At 43.2% G+C, this 16,895-nt stretch overlaps 1 protein-coding gene across 8 annotated transcripts in view; it reads left to right on the forward strand.

Moving 5' to 3' along the window:
- ZNF385B (zinc finger protein 385B) overlaps window positions 1-16,895 on the forward strand; it is a 155,615-nt gene that overhangs the window by 136,933 nt on the left and 1,787 nt on the right. For 7 of the 8 annotated variants that reach the window (XM_033167138.1, XM_033167158.1, XM_033167166.1 and 4 more), the window contains 3 exons: window positions 9,380-9,655; window positions 13,792-13,970; window positions 15,094-15,195. In XM_033167138.1, coding sequence (XP_033023029.1) covers window positions 9,380-9,655; window positions 13,792-13,970; window positions 15,094-15,195 — 557 coding nt within the window. The remainder of the gene's footprint in view (window positions 1-9,379; window positions 9,656-13,791; window positions 13,971-15,093; window positions 15,196-16,895) is intronic. The other variant, XM_033167149.1, reaches the window with a different exon arrangement.

The following is a 16,895-nucleotide window of genomic DNA, read 5'->3' on the forward strand; positions in this document are numbered from 1 at the left end:
CACACACACAGCCCTAAGCACTGGATACAGGGATTTAGTGCCAGGGCTCATAAATACAGCATCCTTCTAGAGGCATGGTTCCTCATCCAGCGGGGGATACTTATATGTGTGGAACGGATTGCTTTCACACATATGCCCCTGTCACTGGATCAGTGTGCATGCCCCAGAGTGGCTCAGAATAATGAGCAAGAGGGATGGGGGTCAGGGATGGGGGTCTTGCCTATGTAGCCAGTGCCCTGGGACACTCTGGTGTTTATTCACAATAATAAGCCTGCAGCAAATAACCTCTGACTCTTCCACAGATATTTGGAAGCAAATAGCCATGTAAACAAGCCCATAGGTGCTCCCTATAGCACATTTCTCAAGCTCTTGCTTGGTATTGTTGACAGCAAAATCTAGTGGGAAGCCGTGCTCTGGTCTTTCTGCATAAACCAGTAAACCTTGGTAAACCTCATGAATAGTCCTGAAACATTACAGTCCCTTATAGAGTAGACCATAGAGGCATCATTAGTTCCACATGCAGTGGAATGAAACAGGTTGCTATTTCTTTTTGAATCGTATTAAGTAGATGTTATGAAATATATTCCTACCCCGCATGACCCCTTACCTTTATTTATAAATGCCAGCTTAAATGTGGACCCTGAGAAGAAATGTTTTGCACTTCACAAATTGTGCTTTGGATAGCAGGGTCGTGGGTTGGGACTCAGGACCAGCTACTGAGTTACAGCTGCCCATCACTGAAAATCGTTAAAATATGATTAAAAACTGGGAAACATGCTACATGATTGAGCTAAGGGGTGGTCTGAAGTCTGCAAAGGTTGACATCCACTGCAAGGTGTTATTTATATTTATCAGTTGCTTTTCTCTCTTCCCCCTTGAAGACTCTGTGACTTAGCTTAATGTTAGGACTCAGGTAAAGGTAAAGGGATCCCTGACCATTAGGTCCAGTCACAAATGACTCTGGAGTTGCGCTGCTCATCTCACTTTACTGGCCGAGGGAGCTGGCGTACAGCTTCCGGGTCATGTGGCCAGCATGACTAAGCCGCTTCTGGCGAAACCAGAGCAGCGCACTGAAACACCGTTTACCTTCCTGCCAGAGCGGTACCTATTTATCTACTTGCACTTTGATGTGCTTTCAAACTGCTAGGTTGGCAGAAGCTGGGACCGAGCAACGGGAGCTGACCCCATCGCGGGGATTCGAACCACCGACCTTCTGATCGGCAAGCCCTAGGCTCAGTGGTTTAGACCACAGCACCACCCGCTTCCCTCTAGGACTCGGCTACACAGCTGCAATTATAACGTTATAAGTGCATTATAAAAATGTGACACCAGGTGGCAATGTAGAGCTCAATGGCAAATTGCATATATATGTTTTATAGAGAGGGGTTTTCATAGCTGTGTAGATCCAGCCTTAGAGTTAGTGACTAGCCCAATTGGTACAGGGATGAGGTACAAGTGATCATGTACCAAACTGAAACTTGCAACTTGGACAGACAACCACATGGGACCACCTACCCATGGAGTGGAGATGGTTTTAAGAAAGTATCTGCAGCCACACTTGCTCATAAATTCAAAGCAGCCATCTTCGTCGCCCCCCCCCCCCCCCCGGCCGCCAAATTCAATGTCCCCGGCAGCCTTAGGAACTGGAGGATGATGGAAGGGAGCAAAAGTGGTCGCTCCAAGAATTAGTAATTCAGTTTTAATTTATACCCCACAAAACCAATCTTAGCTGTGTGAAGGTGATGATAAAAATAGCTCCTACATTAAAGACACATAACACATGTGCACACACATTCACAAATTCTCTCCAGGCAGAATAAACTGAATTAAATAGTCAAGATACTCAGCTTCATGAGCTACTGAACAAGCTGAGTGCCCCAGCTACTCAAAACTGCACCTGTTTACTTATCAAATGAAAATAAGGATCCTTTGATCACACATTCTAAATCAAAACAAATATACTTCAGAGTTGGAGGGTCACAAATTTGAATTCCACATTTTTGTATCTTCCTTTTGTGATATAAAGGATAAGAAGATAAATGCAAATGTGGTTTTTTTTTTACATAAAAGAGAACAATATATGCTTCTCAGAATATAAATGTAGGGCCTATTGCTCCCTTTGAGCCTCTCTTGCCTATGATCTTGTCTCAGTGGTGTCAACTTGGGCTTAGTTGTAAGATTTCAATATTTAGTCCTAACAATTCTTTTTCTAGGACTCTGCAATATTTTTTTATGCTTTTGGCATCCGTCTGTCTTGAGAGACAATGGAGTGCTCCTCTGGAGGTGAAGACAAACCTCTGTGTTAGCAGCACTGAAGTTTTAATTAATTTAATATTTATGTCTTGCGGTCCGGGGCTTCCCAAACGGCAAGACTCCCCTCTCAGCCAGTGGTGTAGGAAGGGCGGGGCATAGGGGGCGCTCCACCCCAGATCCCAGGGGAAGGGGTGACACTTGGCGGCCCCTCCCGCCACTCCCCGTCGCCCGGCCCTCCATCCATGCTGTTCCATGGACGGACGGGGCAGCCCCACGAGCCGGCGCTCGCTTGGTGGCTCCCCCAGTCGCCACGGGAGCAGCAACGCCGGGCGGGAATTCCGGGCATGCACAGTGCATCCGAGTTGGCGCTGCTGCGACCGGGCGGGCCACCAAGCGAGCGGCGGCTCATGGAGCTGCCCTGTCCGTAAAGCAGCTCGGACAGGGCAGTCCACAAGCTGCCGCTGGAGCAGCAGCACCGGGCTGATGGACTGCACATGCGCCGCATTTCTGCACATGCGCAGCCCATCCTGACGTGTGTTGTCATGTCGCAACACCCCACCCCCAGGGGTGTGCCTCCGCGCGCCGCCCCGGGCTTCCTCCGCTACTGCTCTCAGCATCACTGATATGGTCTATGGAGGCACATCCAACTCTCAAGAGACTGCGATCTACTCCCAGTATAAAAATACTGGAAGTGATCTACCCATTGTCCTTGGAGGGGGGAGGAGTGTGCATGGGAGAGGAGGACTGACTAGAGTTGTTGAGCTTTGGGGGGGAGCACTGCACAGAGTTCTTCAGCTTTTCGGGGAGAGGATTGACATCAACAAACGCCAAACAAACGCCCACTTGATGCAACAGAGGAAGAGGGGGGAGGGGGCGGAGACATTAATTCGCCTGCTTTTTAAATGCAATGATCATTAAGGATCCCATGATCGACCACGATCAGCCAGGGATCTACCGGTCGATCATGGTTGACCGCTTGAACATGTCTGGTTTATGGGAAAGCAGGGCAATACGTTTGGCACCAGCTGAGCTGCAGGAGTTGCCAGAAGGAGGCATACAAAGCACCATCCAGCCACCTTAGGGGCTCCATTCCGGATTTCTGTAGGGTTCTTATCACAAATATATTCCGCTAGGGAGCAGAGGTGTAGGACCAGAGCTTTCCTTCTCCTAGATGGGCTACCTTCCTTTCACTTCCTTCTATGGTAAGTGCAAAGACTGCCTTCTTGACCATGGGACTATTGGTCTTGTCCACTCAATCTTCCAGAGCCTGTCTTCTCATGCAAGGGAAGTCCTTAACTCACTAAGGGTTTGAGACCCATCAGCTACCCTCATCTGGTTTAGCTGGCCAGTTCAAGCTGTTCCCAGGGTGTGGCCACTGTCACATCCTGACAACTTCTAGGAGCCACAGGTGGAGCTGAGAGCAGGGTGGGGACCAAAGGTGGACGGATTACCCCAGAAGGTGTCCCCCACCAGAGGTACTACGCCTCCCCTAATACCCCATACAGTTTCAGTTTCAGATTATTTCTTTGGCTTCTAATGCTGTGGAGCACTCATTCTAATTGGTTGAGAAAATGTATTTACCATCTGGAAAATGGGTTGATGGTCCTTGCTTTTATATTCACTATTGAAAAAAAGAGGTCCATTCCATTCCACCGTGGCACAGAATGTCGGAGTGGTGTGTACAGATTTTGATTTTGATTTAAAAAAAAAAAAAAAAATGTTTAAAAGTAGGACATTGCAGGAGTCCCTGTTCTCATGTTGAATGGAAGCATCTCCTATTCTGAGCACCAGCTCCCAGTCCTTTGCTCTGCAACCAGCACTCCTGCATGAGAATCAGCAAGGGGCAGATGCCACTTTTTCCTTCCCTCAGAAGGACACAGGGCATTGACTGAGCAGACCGAAAGGGAAAGCAGCTTGCATGCCAAAGCATAACTGGCAATTTAAGAGATGAACATTGGACTTTCTGCTCTCAGAATTTCGATTCCAGGTTTTATCTGTCCACCTCTTTCCCTCTCTCACCCACATACCTTACGTGTGTGTGTGTCTGTGTCTGTGTGTGTACTCCCTTTAATTTGCAACACCTCAAAAAATAAATGCTCTTGTGGTTCCACAATACAGTGGTACCTCGGTTTAAGAACAGTCCAGTTTAAGAATGATTTGGTTTATGAACTCCGCAAAACCGGAAATAATGTCCCGGTTTGAGAACTTTACCTCGGTCTAAGAATGGAATCCAAACGGTGGAAGGGCACTGGCAGCAGGAGGTCTCATTAGGAAAAGCGAGCCTCGGTTTAAGAACGGTTTCGGTTTGAGAACGGACTTCTGGGATGGATTAAGTTCATAAACCGAGGTACCACTGTAGTTGGAATAGTGATCTGGATAAATTATTAAGCTGCAACTTTGGTAAACCGTTCAGTATCTCTCCCCCAACCCCGCCAATCTTTTAGATTGTATGTGATTATTCTCAGGATTATTCTCATATTTTAGGATAAGCTGCTAGATTTGCAATCCCCACGGTAGTTGCCTTGATCTCTGTTTGCCCCTTCATCCGCTGAAAAGAAGAATGGCCCCTCTGACCAGTTCTTCTTCCCAGACCCCTCTCCCCCAACTGAACATGCATTAGTCATTGTTTGAGCTTCTGATTGAGCACTATCAGAATATGACCTCCACCTTTAAAACTGTGGCAGGTATAAACAATCCTTAATTGTACAATTTATTCTGATTTCAGAATTGGCTTGCATCAGCTTGAGTTGGTTGAGAAGTGAATGGAAAGACGTTGTGTGGAAAGAGTTAAGAGGTGTTCTGCTCCAAGGTGATTTGAATGCAGGTCTACAGGGCTATTCTATTTTCTGCACCATCCCGTAGTTCTTTTTTCCCTCTAAAGCCTCATTTCTCAATAGAATGCACAACCATTTAGGAAGTTGGTACTCTGAGTGACACCCATTAGTTTCTCATTATTCAGAAAATGGGGCAGTAAAGCAGAAAAAGAATTGTTCTAAAATTCCTTATCAAATCTGCCTAACTTTGTCTTAATGAATGTCAAGGAGTAATGTGGTGCAGTGTTTGTGTTTGTGCATGTGTGTATGCTTGTTTAATGATAATGAAATTTAGGACAGGAAGCCTTTACAATTGAAATCAAAAATACGACCTTGAACAACTTTTTAATTACCCTCTTTCTGCTGTCTAATTCCTTATGCCATTTATGGTATATGTTATTAATCCTGCCCTTCAAAAAATAATAATAATAAATAATTTTGCAAATGAGTGATCCTGAACCTTAAAAACATTTGGTTGGGGTAGGGAGCCTTCTAAACTAGAACAGTTCCTTCCTTAGTATTCAGACGGTTGGTCCACAACCCAGTCTTCTATGACTGTCAGCTAATTGACTACTTTCCCCGAAGTTTCAGTTGCCTTATTTTGTGTGGGAGAAAGAAATGCATTTTAAACAGGCAGAAAAAAAGAAACGTCAATTTAAATTTTGTTTCGGATATGCCAGGTATCTAAAGTGTCAACTCTAAACCTTTTACTGAAAGAATTCTTTCCGTATGTTAAATATATAAATTTCACTCTCTGTCTGGAATTAATTATTTATTTTATTTGATCAGCCTTCCAGAGCACCCCAAAGGCTTGTGGGGAAAAGTCATATAGCTCCTTAAAGTGAATTAAAAAACCACCCCTATTGTACCCTTTCCCAGAGCATCAATAACTAACTGATTAAAAACAAAACAAAACAAACACCACCGCTTGAAGACCCTCAGATTGAGGCCTGAGTCTTACATTTTTATGATTTTAATTCGGCTTCACTTCTACATCATTCTGGAAATGTGAAAAGGTATCATTTATGTGTGTATATGTATGGTGATGGTGTCCTAGGAAAGTATCACATTTAACACCATCTTGTCTTGCCACTAATGGCCCTGTGTACTGTTCTTAATTTTTAATAACCCAGAAGTATTGAACATTCGTAAAATGTCATACATTTTAATTTTTACGGTGTCGTTTTCATTTTTATTAACTTTTTAGGAGTTCTTTACACATTCAGTAGAGAAGGGTGAAGGGGTAAAGGCAGAGGGGAGCCTTAAACGGCTCAGGACCGCAATACCTCATGGACTGACTCTCTCCATATGAACCTACCCTGACCCTGATATCATCTCCTGAGGCCCTTCTTCATGTGCCTCCTCCACATGAGGGTGGCAAAATGAGAACGGGTCTTCTCTGTGGTGGCTCCCCATTTGTGGAATGTTCTCCCCAAGGAGGTTCACCTGCCACCTTCATTATATATATTTTAGGCACTAGGCAAAAATGTTCCTCTTCCACCAGGCCTTGGGCTGATTAATATCCTACAGCCTTTTAAATGTGTCTGTGGGAAAGGGGGGTTATTGTTTTGCTGTTTCGTTTAAATTGTTTGTTTTTATCCTGCATTTTGTTGTGTGAACCACTGTGAGATCTTATGATAAAGGCCGGTATAAAAATCAAACAAATCAAATACATAAATAAGGGTTGGTAGGGCATTTTACAGCTTATCAAAATGTGATGGCCTGCATCTCACTTTTGTACAAAAAAAGCACGGCATAAACATAGTGGTATACACATGCAAACTAAGTATTAATAAATGCATGAAAACTACAATGAGTCCGATAACATAAGAGACAACAGCTTTTGTCATATTCAGCCTAAAGTTATACTTAACTAGAGGGATTTTTTTTTCTCGAGACTTCAGCATAAACGGAGTTGTTATTTATAAATAAATAAATAAGAACGAGAAAGGAGTTTACATATATCCCCTTTGCAGGCGAAAGTACATTCAACATTTGGAAAAATTGATCACAGAACAAATACTTCCTCTGCTCGTTGCTTAAGGAATACAAGAACAGTGCCAGACCGGAGGACACAAAATATTTCCCATGTCCATTTGTGACCAGATCGTTTTGTTTGCTTTGTAACACAAAAAAACCTTAATAAAAACTTTAAAACAAAAAACTCCTTCCCTCCTCAGAAGTCCTATTGTTACCATAGCATTAGGATTCCCAGAACTGTCAAAGCTTTTTTTGCAACAGCTTGTTCAAATTTTGATACAAGAACAAAGGGGGAATATAGTGCACTCTTGAGAAATATATTGCAGTAGGTGCTGTCTGCAGGTGTTTTAGAAGTCTGTACCTCTTTTATGCGAATGGCAAAACTAATGAAAGGCATGCTCCTATGCTTTGCTGTGCTGTCAAAGGAAGTAGTGAGGGTGAGGTGGATTGCAGCCTGCTGTGGAAACACATCAGGATCGCGAGCCTAGGGTGACAGGGTGTCAAAGCTAACTGGGGACAACTTTCCTAGTCACCACTCATTTTACCCTGAACGATGCTATAGAAGTGGTAAACAGTCATGTTGTTAAAATACTCCCCTGCACAGATAAATAAGATGTGCTGCTGCTTCCGTTTTTTACAACCTTGCATCTCCTACACAGCCATGCTCTTGAATGTGCCAGATTAGGAAAGCAGGGGGAAAAGTTATCCAATCTTTTACAAAAGCCGAGTATTACATAGTGTTGACTGATTGTGTTCACTTTTTTGCTTAAATTATATTAGAGGTGTCATGATTGCTTTGTCAAACTCTGTCTGGCAACATGATAATAATTTATTCATCCCTTGCAAGTTCCCTGTCAGTGGGTTACACTCATTGTATATAACATGGCTTTAAAAAAAAGGAAAAAAGAACCATTCGTTTATATACTGCCATCAATGTGCACAGCATTTCATAATGAAACATACGACAGCAGCAACAAACAACCCCCACTTTGAGGAACTCCCTAATAGTTAACACAAGGAGTAGAAACAGAAGGAGGGGAGGAAGATGTGAGTAAGGGAAATGGGGAATTATGCTGAATAACTAAACAAAAGGTTTAAATTAGGGTGGCTCACCTGCCCCTTCTTCCAAGCCAGTCTCCAACCCCCTTTCTCCCGGTGCCCACTCATCAGAATCCGGCCACAAGATTTCTTTGGGTAACAAAAGTACATACAGCATCTCTGCTTTCAGTTCATAGGGACTTTTTAACAGATCAGTGTGAGACACTAATGTTATGGCCAGTGTGAGGTTGAGAGAGAAGAGTGGTGGAAATTGGAGGAGAGAGAAAAAACGGTGGGTGGTAGTAAACTTCCATTCTTTTACATCTGTTTGTGCAAGGTTTCTGTGTCAGCATCGTGTGGGTAGGTTCTTTCTCCATTCATTTATTAGTTTTCATTGGCAGTGAGAGATGGGGGGGCAGGGCATGGTTGGTTGCCTTCAGTTGACTGCAGCGAGTATTGTTTAATCCACGTCTCTGCAGCAATTTGAAAATTCAAATCATGAAAATTCATCTGTATTTTAGGGTCCTAAAAAACACCTTTTTGTATGCAGTTTTGCCTAATGTGTGCATTTTTTTTAGTGGGGTATCGGAGGACAAGGTTCAGGCCATCGCCTAACCCTCCATCTGCTGGGTATTCCGTAAAGGAATCCGGTGGTCGTGGATCCTGTCTGATGCCCTGCTGGTGGCTAGGGCCATGGCACGACCCCCGGTGGCTTCAGGGGTGGAGCTTCCAGTTGTATTTTGCATCAACAGGCTCCACATCCTGGTGGTTAACCCTTGAGTGACTCCACGCTCTGCGGGGGGGGGGAGTGTCTACTATAGCTTGTTTTACCCAATGCCTAAGCCAATACCACTCACATGCTGTAACCAATAAAGTTGTGGCCTTTTCCCTTCCATTAACCAAAATTATTGTGTCCTGGAGTTTTATTTCCTGCATGCGGGCGTCGGGTCCTCGAACCACAAACACCTTTTTGTATGCAGTTTTGCCTAATGTGTGCATTTTTTTGCAAGCAACCTCCCCTAATATAATGCATTTCCCCCCGCTAATATTTTCATTTTTATGTGCACCTTCCCCTAATTCTTGTAAACGCTGTTTGGTGGGAAAACTACATCGCTTGCAGATTCCAACAGAAGAGCTGTTCACAATGCAGTTTTGGTCGATAGCCTTTTAAGTGTGAACTGAACTGAATTTCCCTGAGATAGTGCCCTAAGACACTGGTCGTGTCTGGTCCTCATACCATCATCTGGATTACAGGACAACCTGGCAGCCTAATATTATTTCTCTCTCTCTTTCAGAAGACAAGGCACACCTGACAGTGAATGGCTCTAGTCAGCTTCCAAATGCTGAAGTGGTCTCTTTTATACCTGAGCCTGGAGCTACAGCAGTGCTTGTCACCTCCGCAGCGGTAGAAACAACATCTACACCCTCAACGTCAACTTCTTCCAGAAGCACAAATGGGACTACTAATGCCATTTCTGAATCAGAAGAGGAGAAAGCCAAAAAACTGCTTTACTGCTCATTATGCAAAGTGGCTGTGAACTCCCTATCACAGCTAGAAGCACATAACACAGGTGAATATCTACCAGAAATAACTAAATGCATCATTGAGGGGAGGGGGGAAGGCTGAAAGAAGTTGATATAATTGGCATTTAGAAATGGTGGTGTATGTAATAATTTTTGTCTCCTCTTTATTTTTTTAAAGGAGAGGGTGTTTTATGTAAAATATACAGTGGCAATTACTAGATTCCTGTCTGCAGACAACACGGGGTGCATAAATTCTGTTCTTTATTAAAGCTCTTAATCATCTGGTTATACGGAAATAGGCACCTACTGAGTGCTTACTGCTGCCATTTCCTATGAATGCCCTTGTTGCCCAGACTGATGGTTTCACCCAGCTTCCTTGGATCTGTATTTCACCCTCTTACTCCAGGAAATGCTGCTGCAGAACACAAAATCAGAAGGCAGTTTTCACGATTTCACATTTCAAGGAGAACCTTTGAGAGCCACCTCATATGCAGTACCCTCCAACATTTCTTCGATGAAAATAGGGACGTCCTATTCCATTAATCTTATTACCATTACCATTGCCATTGTTCTATTTATATTGCTCCCATCTGACTGGGTTGCCCCAGCCACTCTGGACGGCTTCCAACTTATATTAAAACATAACAAAACATTAAGCATTTAAAAACTTCCCTATACAGGGCTGCCTTCAGATGTCTTCTAAAGGTTGTAGAGTTGCTTATCTCCTTGGCTCGGGGGGTTACGTAACTCCATAGCCTCCAACATTTCTCCAATGAAAGTAGGGACGTCCTAAGGAAAAGCAGAACATTCCGGGATCAAATCAGAAACTGAGATGGCTTCTGTTAAATTCGGGACTGTCCCTGGAAAATAGGGACACTTGGAAGGTAACTGCTGAAAAAGCCTTCCCTGATGCTCTCAGTGAACAGGGTAACACTGGTCCGCTGCTGCTTATTCAGTGTCTCTCCATTCCTATGTAGGAGACCTACATGCCTTTTGTCCTGGTGCAAGGACTATCCAGTACTGGCACAGGAAGGGATCTGTAAGAGACAATTAAAAAAAAATAAGGAAGCCTTCAGAATTTCCCCAAGGGTCTCGTTTCCAAACCAAACCAATGTAATGGAAACCCTCCATCACTCATTTTTATCCTTTCTTTATTTTATGCATGGCACTGTGCATGTTCAATTCGCCTCAGCTTTCAGTTCCTTTGTGTCTTTTGAGAGCCAGTGTGGTGCAATGCTCGAGAGGGTCTTACTTTGGACTGTGGCAACTCCAATTCAAATCCTCACCCAGCCATGGAGATGGCTTAGCGATGTTGAGTCAGTCACTATCTCTCTGTCTTGCCTAACTGGCAAGTTTGGTGTGAGGATAAAATTGGACAGAGGGGCCTTGGTGGAAAGGCAGTATATAAATCTAATAAATAAAATAGTTTTTTCCCCCTCTCCAAATTTACCGTGTGCATTTGCATCACTGGTAGACACAATTGCATCGAGACTCCTTTCTGTGGAGTATTATTCCTAAGTGAATATTTTGATTATTTGTATTGATAAAATATGGCCAAAAAGCCCACCATCCAATCGTGATGTGATTGTACAGTGTTTGTATTTTCTTGCATGTTTCTCCAGGGGACATGAGCACATGTATGAATGAGTAAAGCACCTCATAAATAATATTGATGTAAGCATATGTCTTAAATCTGCTTCCCCTCCCCAGTGTTTTAACTAGGTACAAGTATGTTATTGTGGCAGAAGCCTTTGTGAGCTAATACCACTGATGCATAAGAAAAAGTAATGCATGAGTGGTATTAAGTAGATGAAACAAACCAGGTAACTGAAAGAATATAGATTTTAAAAACCTACTATTGCTTCTGCGGGAGAATATAATTATGCCTGTGAATCTCATACCTCAAAGTGTTTTTGTGTCTTTGATTTTTTCTTTCTTTAAAAAAAGAGCAATAACAAGAAGCCATATTTTCTTTCTGTTTCCCTCGTGATGGTAACAGACAGCAGAACAAAAGTCCTGTGTGCCTTTTTCCATGCAGTCTTTACTTATTATTTTCTGGTGAACAGAAGCTGCTTGCATAACTTGAAAGTTGTTGGAACCCTAGAAACACCATTGGTGTTTCCCAGACACAGAATCGCTGGTTGAGAGTAACATGGACTGCAACAGGAGAATTAATGGCCAGGGAGTGGGTGGGTGGTCTTTTCCTTGTGCACCAGTTCTCTGCCACATCTCCCCAGAGAGACTTCCTTCCTCCATAAAGCTTATTTCCAGTCATGGAGCCAAATGTGGGATGAATTTGGGGGGGGGGGATGGAGATAGCTCAGTTGGTACAGCATTAGACTATTAATCTCACGGTCGTGGGTTTCAACCCCACATTGGGCAAAAGATTCCTGCATTGCAGTGGGTTGGACTTAGATGGCCTCGTGTCCTTCCAACCCTACCATTACATGAATCTATGAAATGGAAGGTCACGGGAGAATCAAGTAATGGGAGGAAATGGTCCAGCACCTACACATCTGCCTACTGATCCCCCTTTGCCCCCTACATTAAGCCAGTGTGGTGTAGTGGTTAAGACCGGTAGACTCGTTATCTGGGGAACCGGGTTCGCATCTCCACTCCTCCACATGCAGCTGCTGGGTGAGTCACACTTCTCTGAAGTCTCTCAGCCCCACTCACCTCACAGAGTGTTTGTTGTGGGGGAGGAAAGGAAAGGAGAATGTTAGCTGCTTTGAGACTCCTTCGGGTAGTGAAAAGCGGGATATCAAATCCAAACTCTTCTTCTTCTTCTTCTTCAAACTCAGGAGGACTGGAATCTCCAACCCTCGTGTAGTTCCGTCCTTGGTTTCTGGTTTTCTCATGAAATTCTATTGTTCACCTATCTGTTTTGCTGAAGTGTAAAGCTTTTCAGCTTTCTCGTGCTTTCATTTGTAGCACTGAGTGAACATAATTTTCCAGCACTTCTCCTTTGTGCTTAAATGAAAAACTATTTTTTAAAATGACAGAAATGACTTACAGATCAAAAGGAAGTAATTGTGAGGACAACTTTATTTCCTGGGGGGGGATATTTTCCTCCTCTTATGCCAAGGATTCTAAAGCTGGTGGATTCTGGGAGACTCTGTAGGAAGGTCACCAAGATCCATATACAGTGGTGCCTCGCAAGACGAAATTAATTCGTTCTGTGAGTCGTTTCGTATTGCGAAAAATTCGTCTTGCGAAGCACAACCATAGGAATGCATAGGAATTTAATTCCCATAGGAATGCATTGAAATTTTCATCTTGCGAAGCACGACCATAGAAAAATTCGTCTTGCGGGTCACCTAAAAATCGCAAAATCCTTTCGTCTAGCGAGTTTTTTGTTGTGCGAGGCATTCGTCTTGCGAGGTACCACTGTAGTTGGAACTATGGATTATGTGGCAAAAGAGGACTTGTCTTAATCAGTGCCTGTAATGATAGGCAGTTCCTGAACAATCTCACAGTTCTGCAAAGGGTTTCTCATTGTGAAGCATTTGAAAACTTAACTTCACAGAACAGGGGTGGGAAATACATGCCTTCTAGATGAACTCCCATCATCCCTTACCATTGGCCATTTTGACCTGGGCTGATAGGAGCCCAGCATCATCACAAGTTCCCTACACATGGCAGACAAAAAGGCTTATTATAATGTTTGGAAGATTGAAATAGCTGAGACTATAACTGGTAAACTTTGTGCCGTGAAGGCAAAGAAGCAGTCAGACTTCTCTATTCTACCTGGTGCATCTTAATTTCTTACATTTCAGAAAACAACCTACACAATTCCTTATGCAAGCCACGGAGAGAGATATGGACTTCTTGATTAAAAGGATGGATTAAATACATAAATGCAATTATACTTACCTGTATATAACATAGTCATCTCCGTACTGGCTTTCCATGTTGATGTGTTAAGTTTTCGTTGTTTTAGTCTCTCCTGGGTTTGGGGGCGGGGATGTTGTTTTGTTACTGCTTGTAAGAAGATATTGTTCACTTGCAAAAACCCAAGGAAAAAAGCCTTTGCGCAGGTAACAAGAAAAAGCAAAGCCCTTCCTTCATATTTACCCTATGTGTAAATATGGAAAGTGATGGAAATGGTATTATGGCTGAAAATGTTTAGTTGGTCATTTAAGGGAGAAACAATCTCTGATGCTTTTGCAATGTGGCTCATCAGGTTCCAAGCACAAGACAATGGTTGAGGCTCGGAATGGTGCCGGTCCAATCAAGTCTTACCCTAGACCAGGATCCAGGCTGAAGGCTCAGAATGTCACCATGGGCTCAGGACTGCAGAACAAAACATTTCATTGTGAGATCTGTGACGTCCATGTCAACTCAGAAATCCAACTTAAGCAGGTATGGCAACAGCATCGGGAATCACTGGGTTTCCATAGCGCTTGCCACGTTCATAGATCACGGGAGTCCTTTGTTTCGTATCACACGCTCGTCAGATTAAGTGGCTAATTTTAATTTGGCAGACCAAATTCCACTTTCCAGGTGTTTAGCAAAGGAATCCAGCTGCCTTGTGCAAAAATATCATCATAATCACCATCACTTTTAATTTGTATACCGCCTTTCTATCTTACAATACTCAAGGCGGTTTACAAGCTGAAGAAACAGAGAATCTAATGGAATACCAAACATAATCTAATGCAATACAAAAATGTGATAATAAAACATAGCTTTAAAATAAGCAATCAAATAAAGTAACGTTCAACGATCATTAGAATATGGTGCCAGATCCTGAATCTCAGGTTTTGCTTTTAAATTGGCAGATATATAAACCTCATAGGTGCTCAAGGACAAGTCTGAAAATATTTAGGAAGGATTTGCTAATGGCTGGGAGCCGCTTCCCCTGCTGATGAGAACAGCTTGTGTACAGGCCAGGATGATTCCAGTCAGCCGCTGTGTGCTGGCATGGTACTGGCTGCAGCGCTTGCAGCCTCCCAGTGCTTAAATATATAGGGATGAGAATTCACTTCTTTCCTGGATCATCACCATCCATCTGCTGCTGGCAATTTCATGTGCTAAGGCCAGTGCTGTCATCCAGCACCTTCTCTCTCTCTTGATGTACAGTCTATCACTTTGATTTTATTGTCTCCTAATGAAAATCTGAGCATGCACAGATTTTAAGTAATAAGTTTGGGAGTTGTTGTTTTTTTAATGTACCTGATTTGCACAATCATAATATCTAAATGTTCTGGTTGCATGGTTTTACAGGGGTTTTGCTACCGAAACCTAAATTTTCTGCTGGAGCTCTATGCAGTTTATTTTCTTGGAGTAAGTTCACAGATTTGCACAATAACGGCAGCAGGTGATATACAGCGTTAGTCAAACCCAACTGAAATCATTGGACTCGTGCAACTGAATTCCCCTGATTCCTTTGAGTTTACTCCAAATATGGCTAACATTAGAGGTCATCCGGTATTAGGTAATGACTTTTAAACTGAACGTTTTTTGTTTCGTTTTACATTTCCAGCACATTTCCAGCAGAAGACACAAGGACAGAGTTGCAGGGAAGCCTACAAAACCGAAATACAGCCCTTATAACAAACTACAACGTAGTCCAAGTATTCTAGCAGTAAGTGTTGCCTGAGCGTAGCATTATATATATCTACACATTGTTCTGTAACTGGGGGATTCCAACTGCAGTCAAGTTTAGGTGTATGTCAGATGTGAATCTGCCAGTCCACACACACAAAGGAAGTTAGCTGCTGCTGGAGGGGGGGAATAAACCATCTGAAATGGAACGAGTAGTGTGTCTTATTTTTCTTTTTAGAAATGCACTCCATCTCTTTTAAAGGCCAAAGCAGTGCACGTTAGGGGAATACATTTCTGCCTTTAAGCGAGCCTTTTTTGCAATGTCCCGTTCTTCTCATGGTTCCAACTGAAAGCAACAGCAGGCAGTGCTTAAATTGAACCCTAGAGGGCAGAGCAGACTCCATTGCATTTCTCTTGATTGTTTCTCACCTTCCTCTTGCCCATTCCAACGGCAGCTATTGAAACTACTGTGGTGCTACAGAATAGTTCCAAGTCCTCAAAAAAAAAAAAAAGCGCTTATCTTGCAATGTAAAATTCCTTCCCCACATAATTTCTCTCTTTCGTGGGCACTCATGTCCAGGGTACAGTGTTGGAAGATTCTGTGACCATCTCTGTGTCAGTGAAGATATCTAGAAGAGGCTCTCAAGGGCTGCTAGCCATGATGGCTATGCTGTGCCTTCACGTCGGAGGCAGTAATGCTTCTAGATACCAGTTGCTAGAAAGCACAGGAAGGGAGGGTTTGGTTGACACTTGCCTGGCCGGGAGGCCCCTGTGAGAACAGGATGCTGGAGCATCTGGGCCATTTCCCTGATCCGGCAGACCCTTCTTATGTTCTTACGATGGGTGTGAGCCTCCTACAGAAAGAGGCTCCCCGCTGAAGTCGGCGACCATTATTTTTAACGAACCTGGAGTGCATCCACGGTGCGCTGCAAGCCAAGGATGCCTAAGGAGCGTATATTCTCATTTTTAAAGTGCAGCACATTCCAAATGACCTTTAGAAGCAAGCAAGCAAACAAACAAACACTAATATCCTTGCATAATTATAAAGAATAAAATTAAAATGCTTCAGGCTATATCCACTTATTAGTTTCACGGTAGGGGAGCTAAAGCAGGTGCGTGCTGGAGCACAAGGCCCAGTTAAGTGTTTAATTTGTATCTGTAAGCAGGCAGTGAGTGGGTCTGAGCAGCTCTCAGGACCAACTTCATATGTTGCTGCTTGTACAATGTTTTCAGGAATTTTGACCATCACTGTTGCCACTGAAAGTATAGTCAGTGTCCATGAAGCTGACTAAGAGGTGCTTATCAGGCGACTCTGCATACACGTCTTTCTCAGTTAATAAAGTGCCTTAACCACTTGTGCATGCTAATTTTAGCTGCATCGGGGAAAGTCACCTGCTGACTCCTATCCGCAAATAGAAGCGAAAACGAAGAAAATAAACCGGTAATGGTAGGCTGTCAGTGCCCTTTAGAAAAATAATCACATTAACCTTGGCAAGAAACATTTTAGTGGGTCAATTCTGCTAATCCATATAATGCGCAGGGATATTGACATTCGGTAGAAGGTTAACCTTAATGCAAATAGCTAATTGCCGTCTGCTTTACAGTTTATGGTATCACTTGAATATTTTTAACCTCCTGGGCAGAAAATTTTAAAAAGGAGGAGGTGGAATTTTGAAGCACTTATTCGTTTGCTTAGGTATTTATACCCCACTTTTCCAGGCAAAATCCCCCAGAAAACAG

This window comes from Lacerta agilis, chromosome 1 (genome assembly GCF_009819535.1).
Source record: "Lacerta agilis isolate rLacAgi1 chromosome 1, rLacAgi1.pri, whole genome shotgun sequence".
NCBI lineage: Eukaryota > Metazoa > Chordata > Lepidosauria > Squamata > Lacertidae > Lacerta > Lacerta agilis.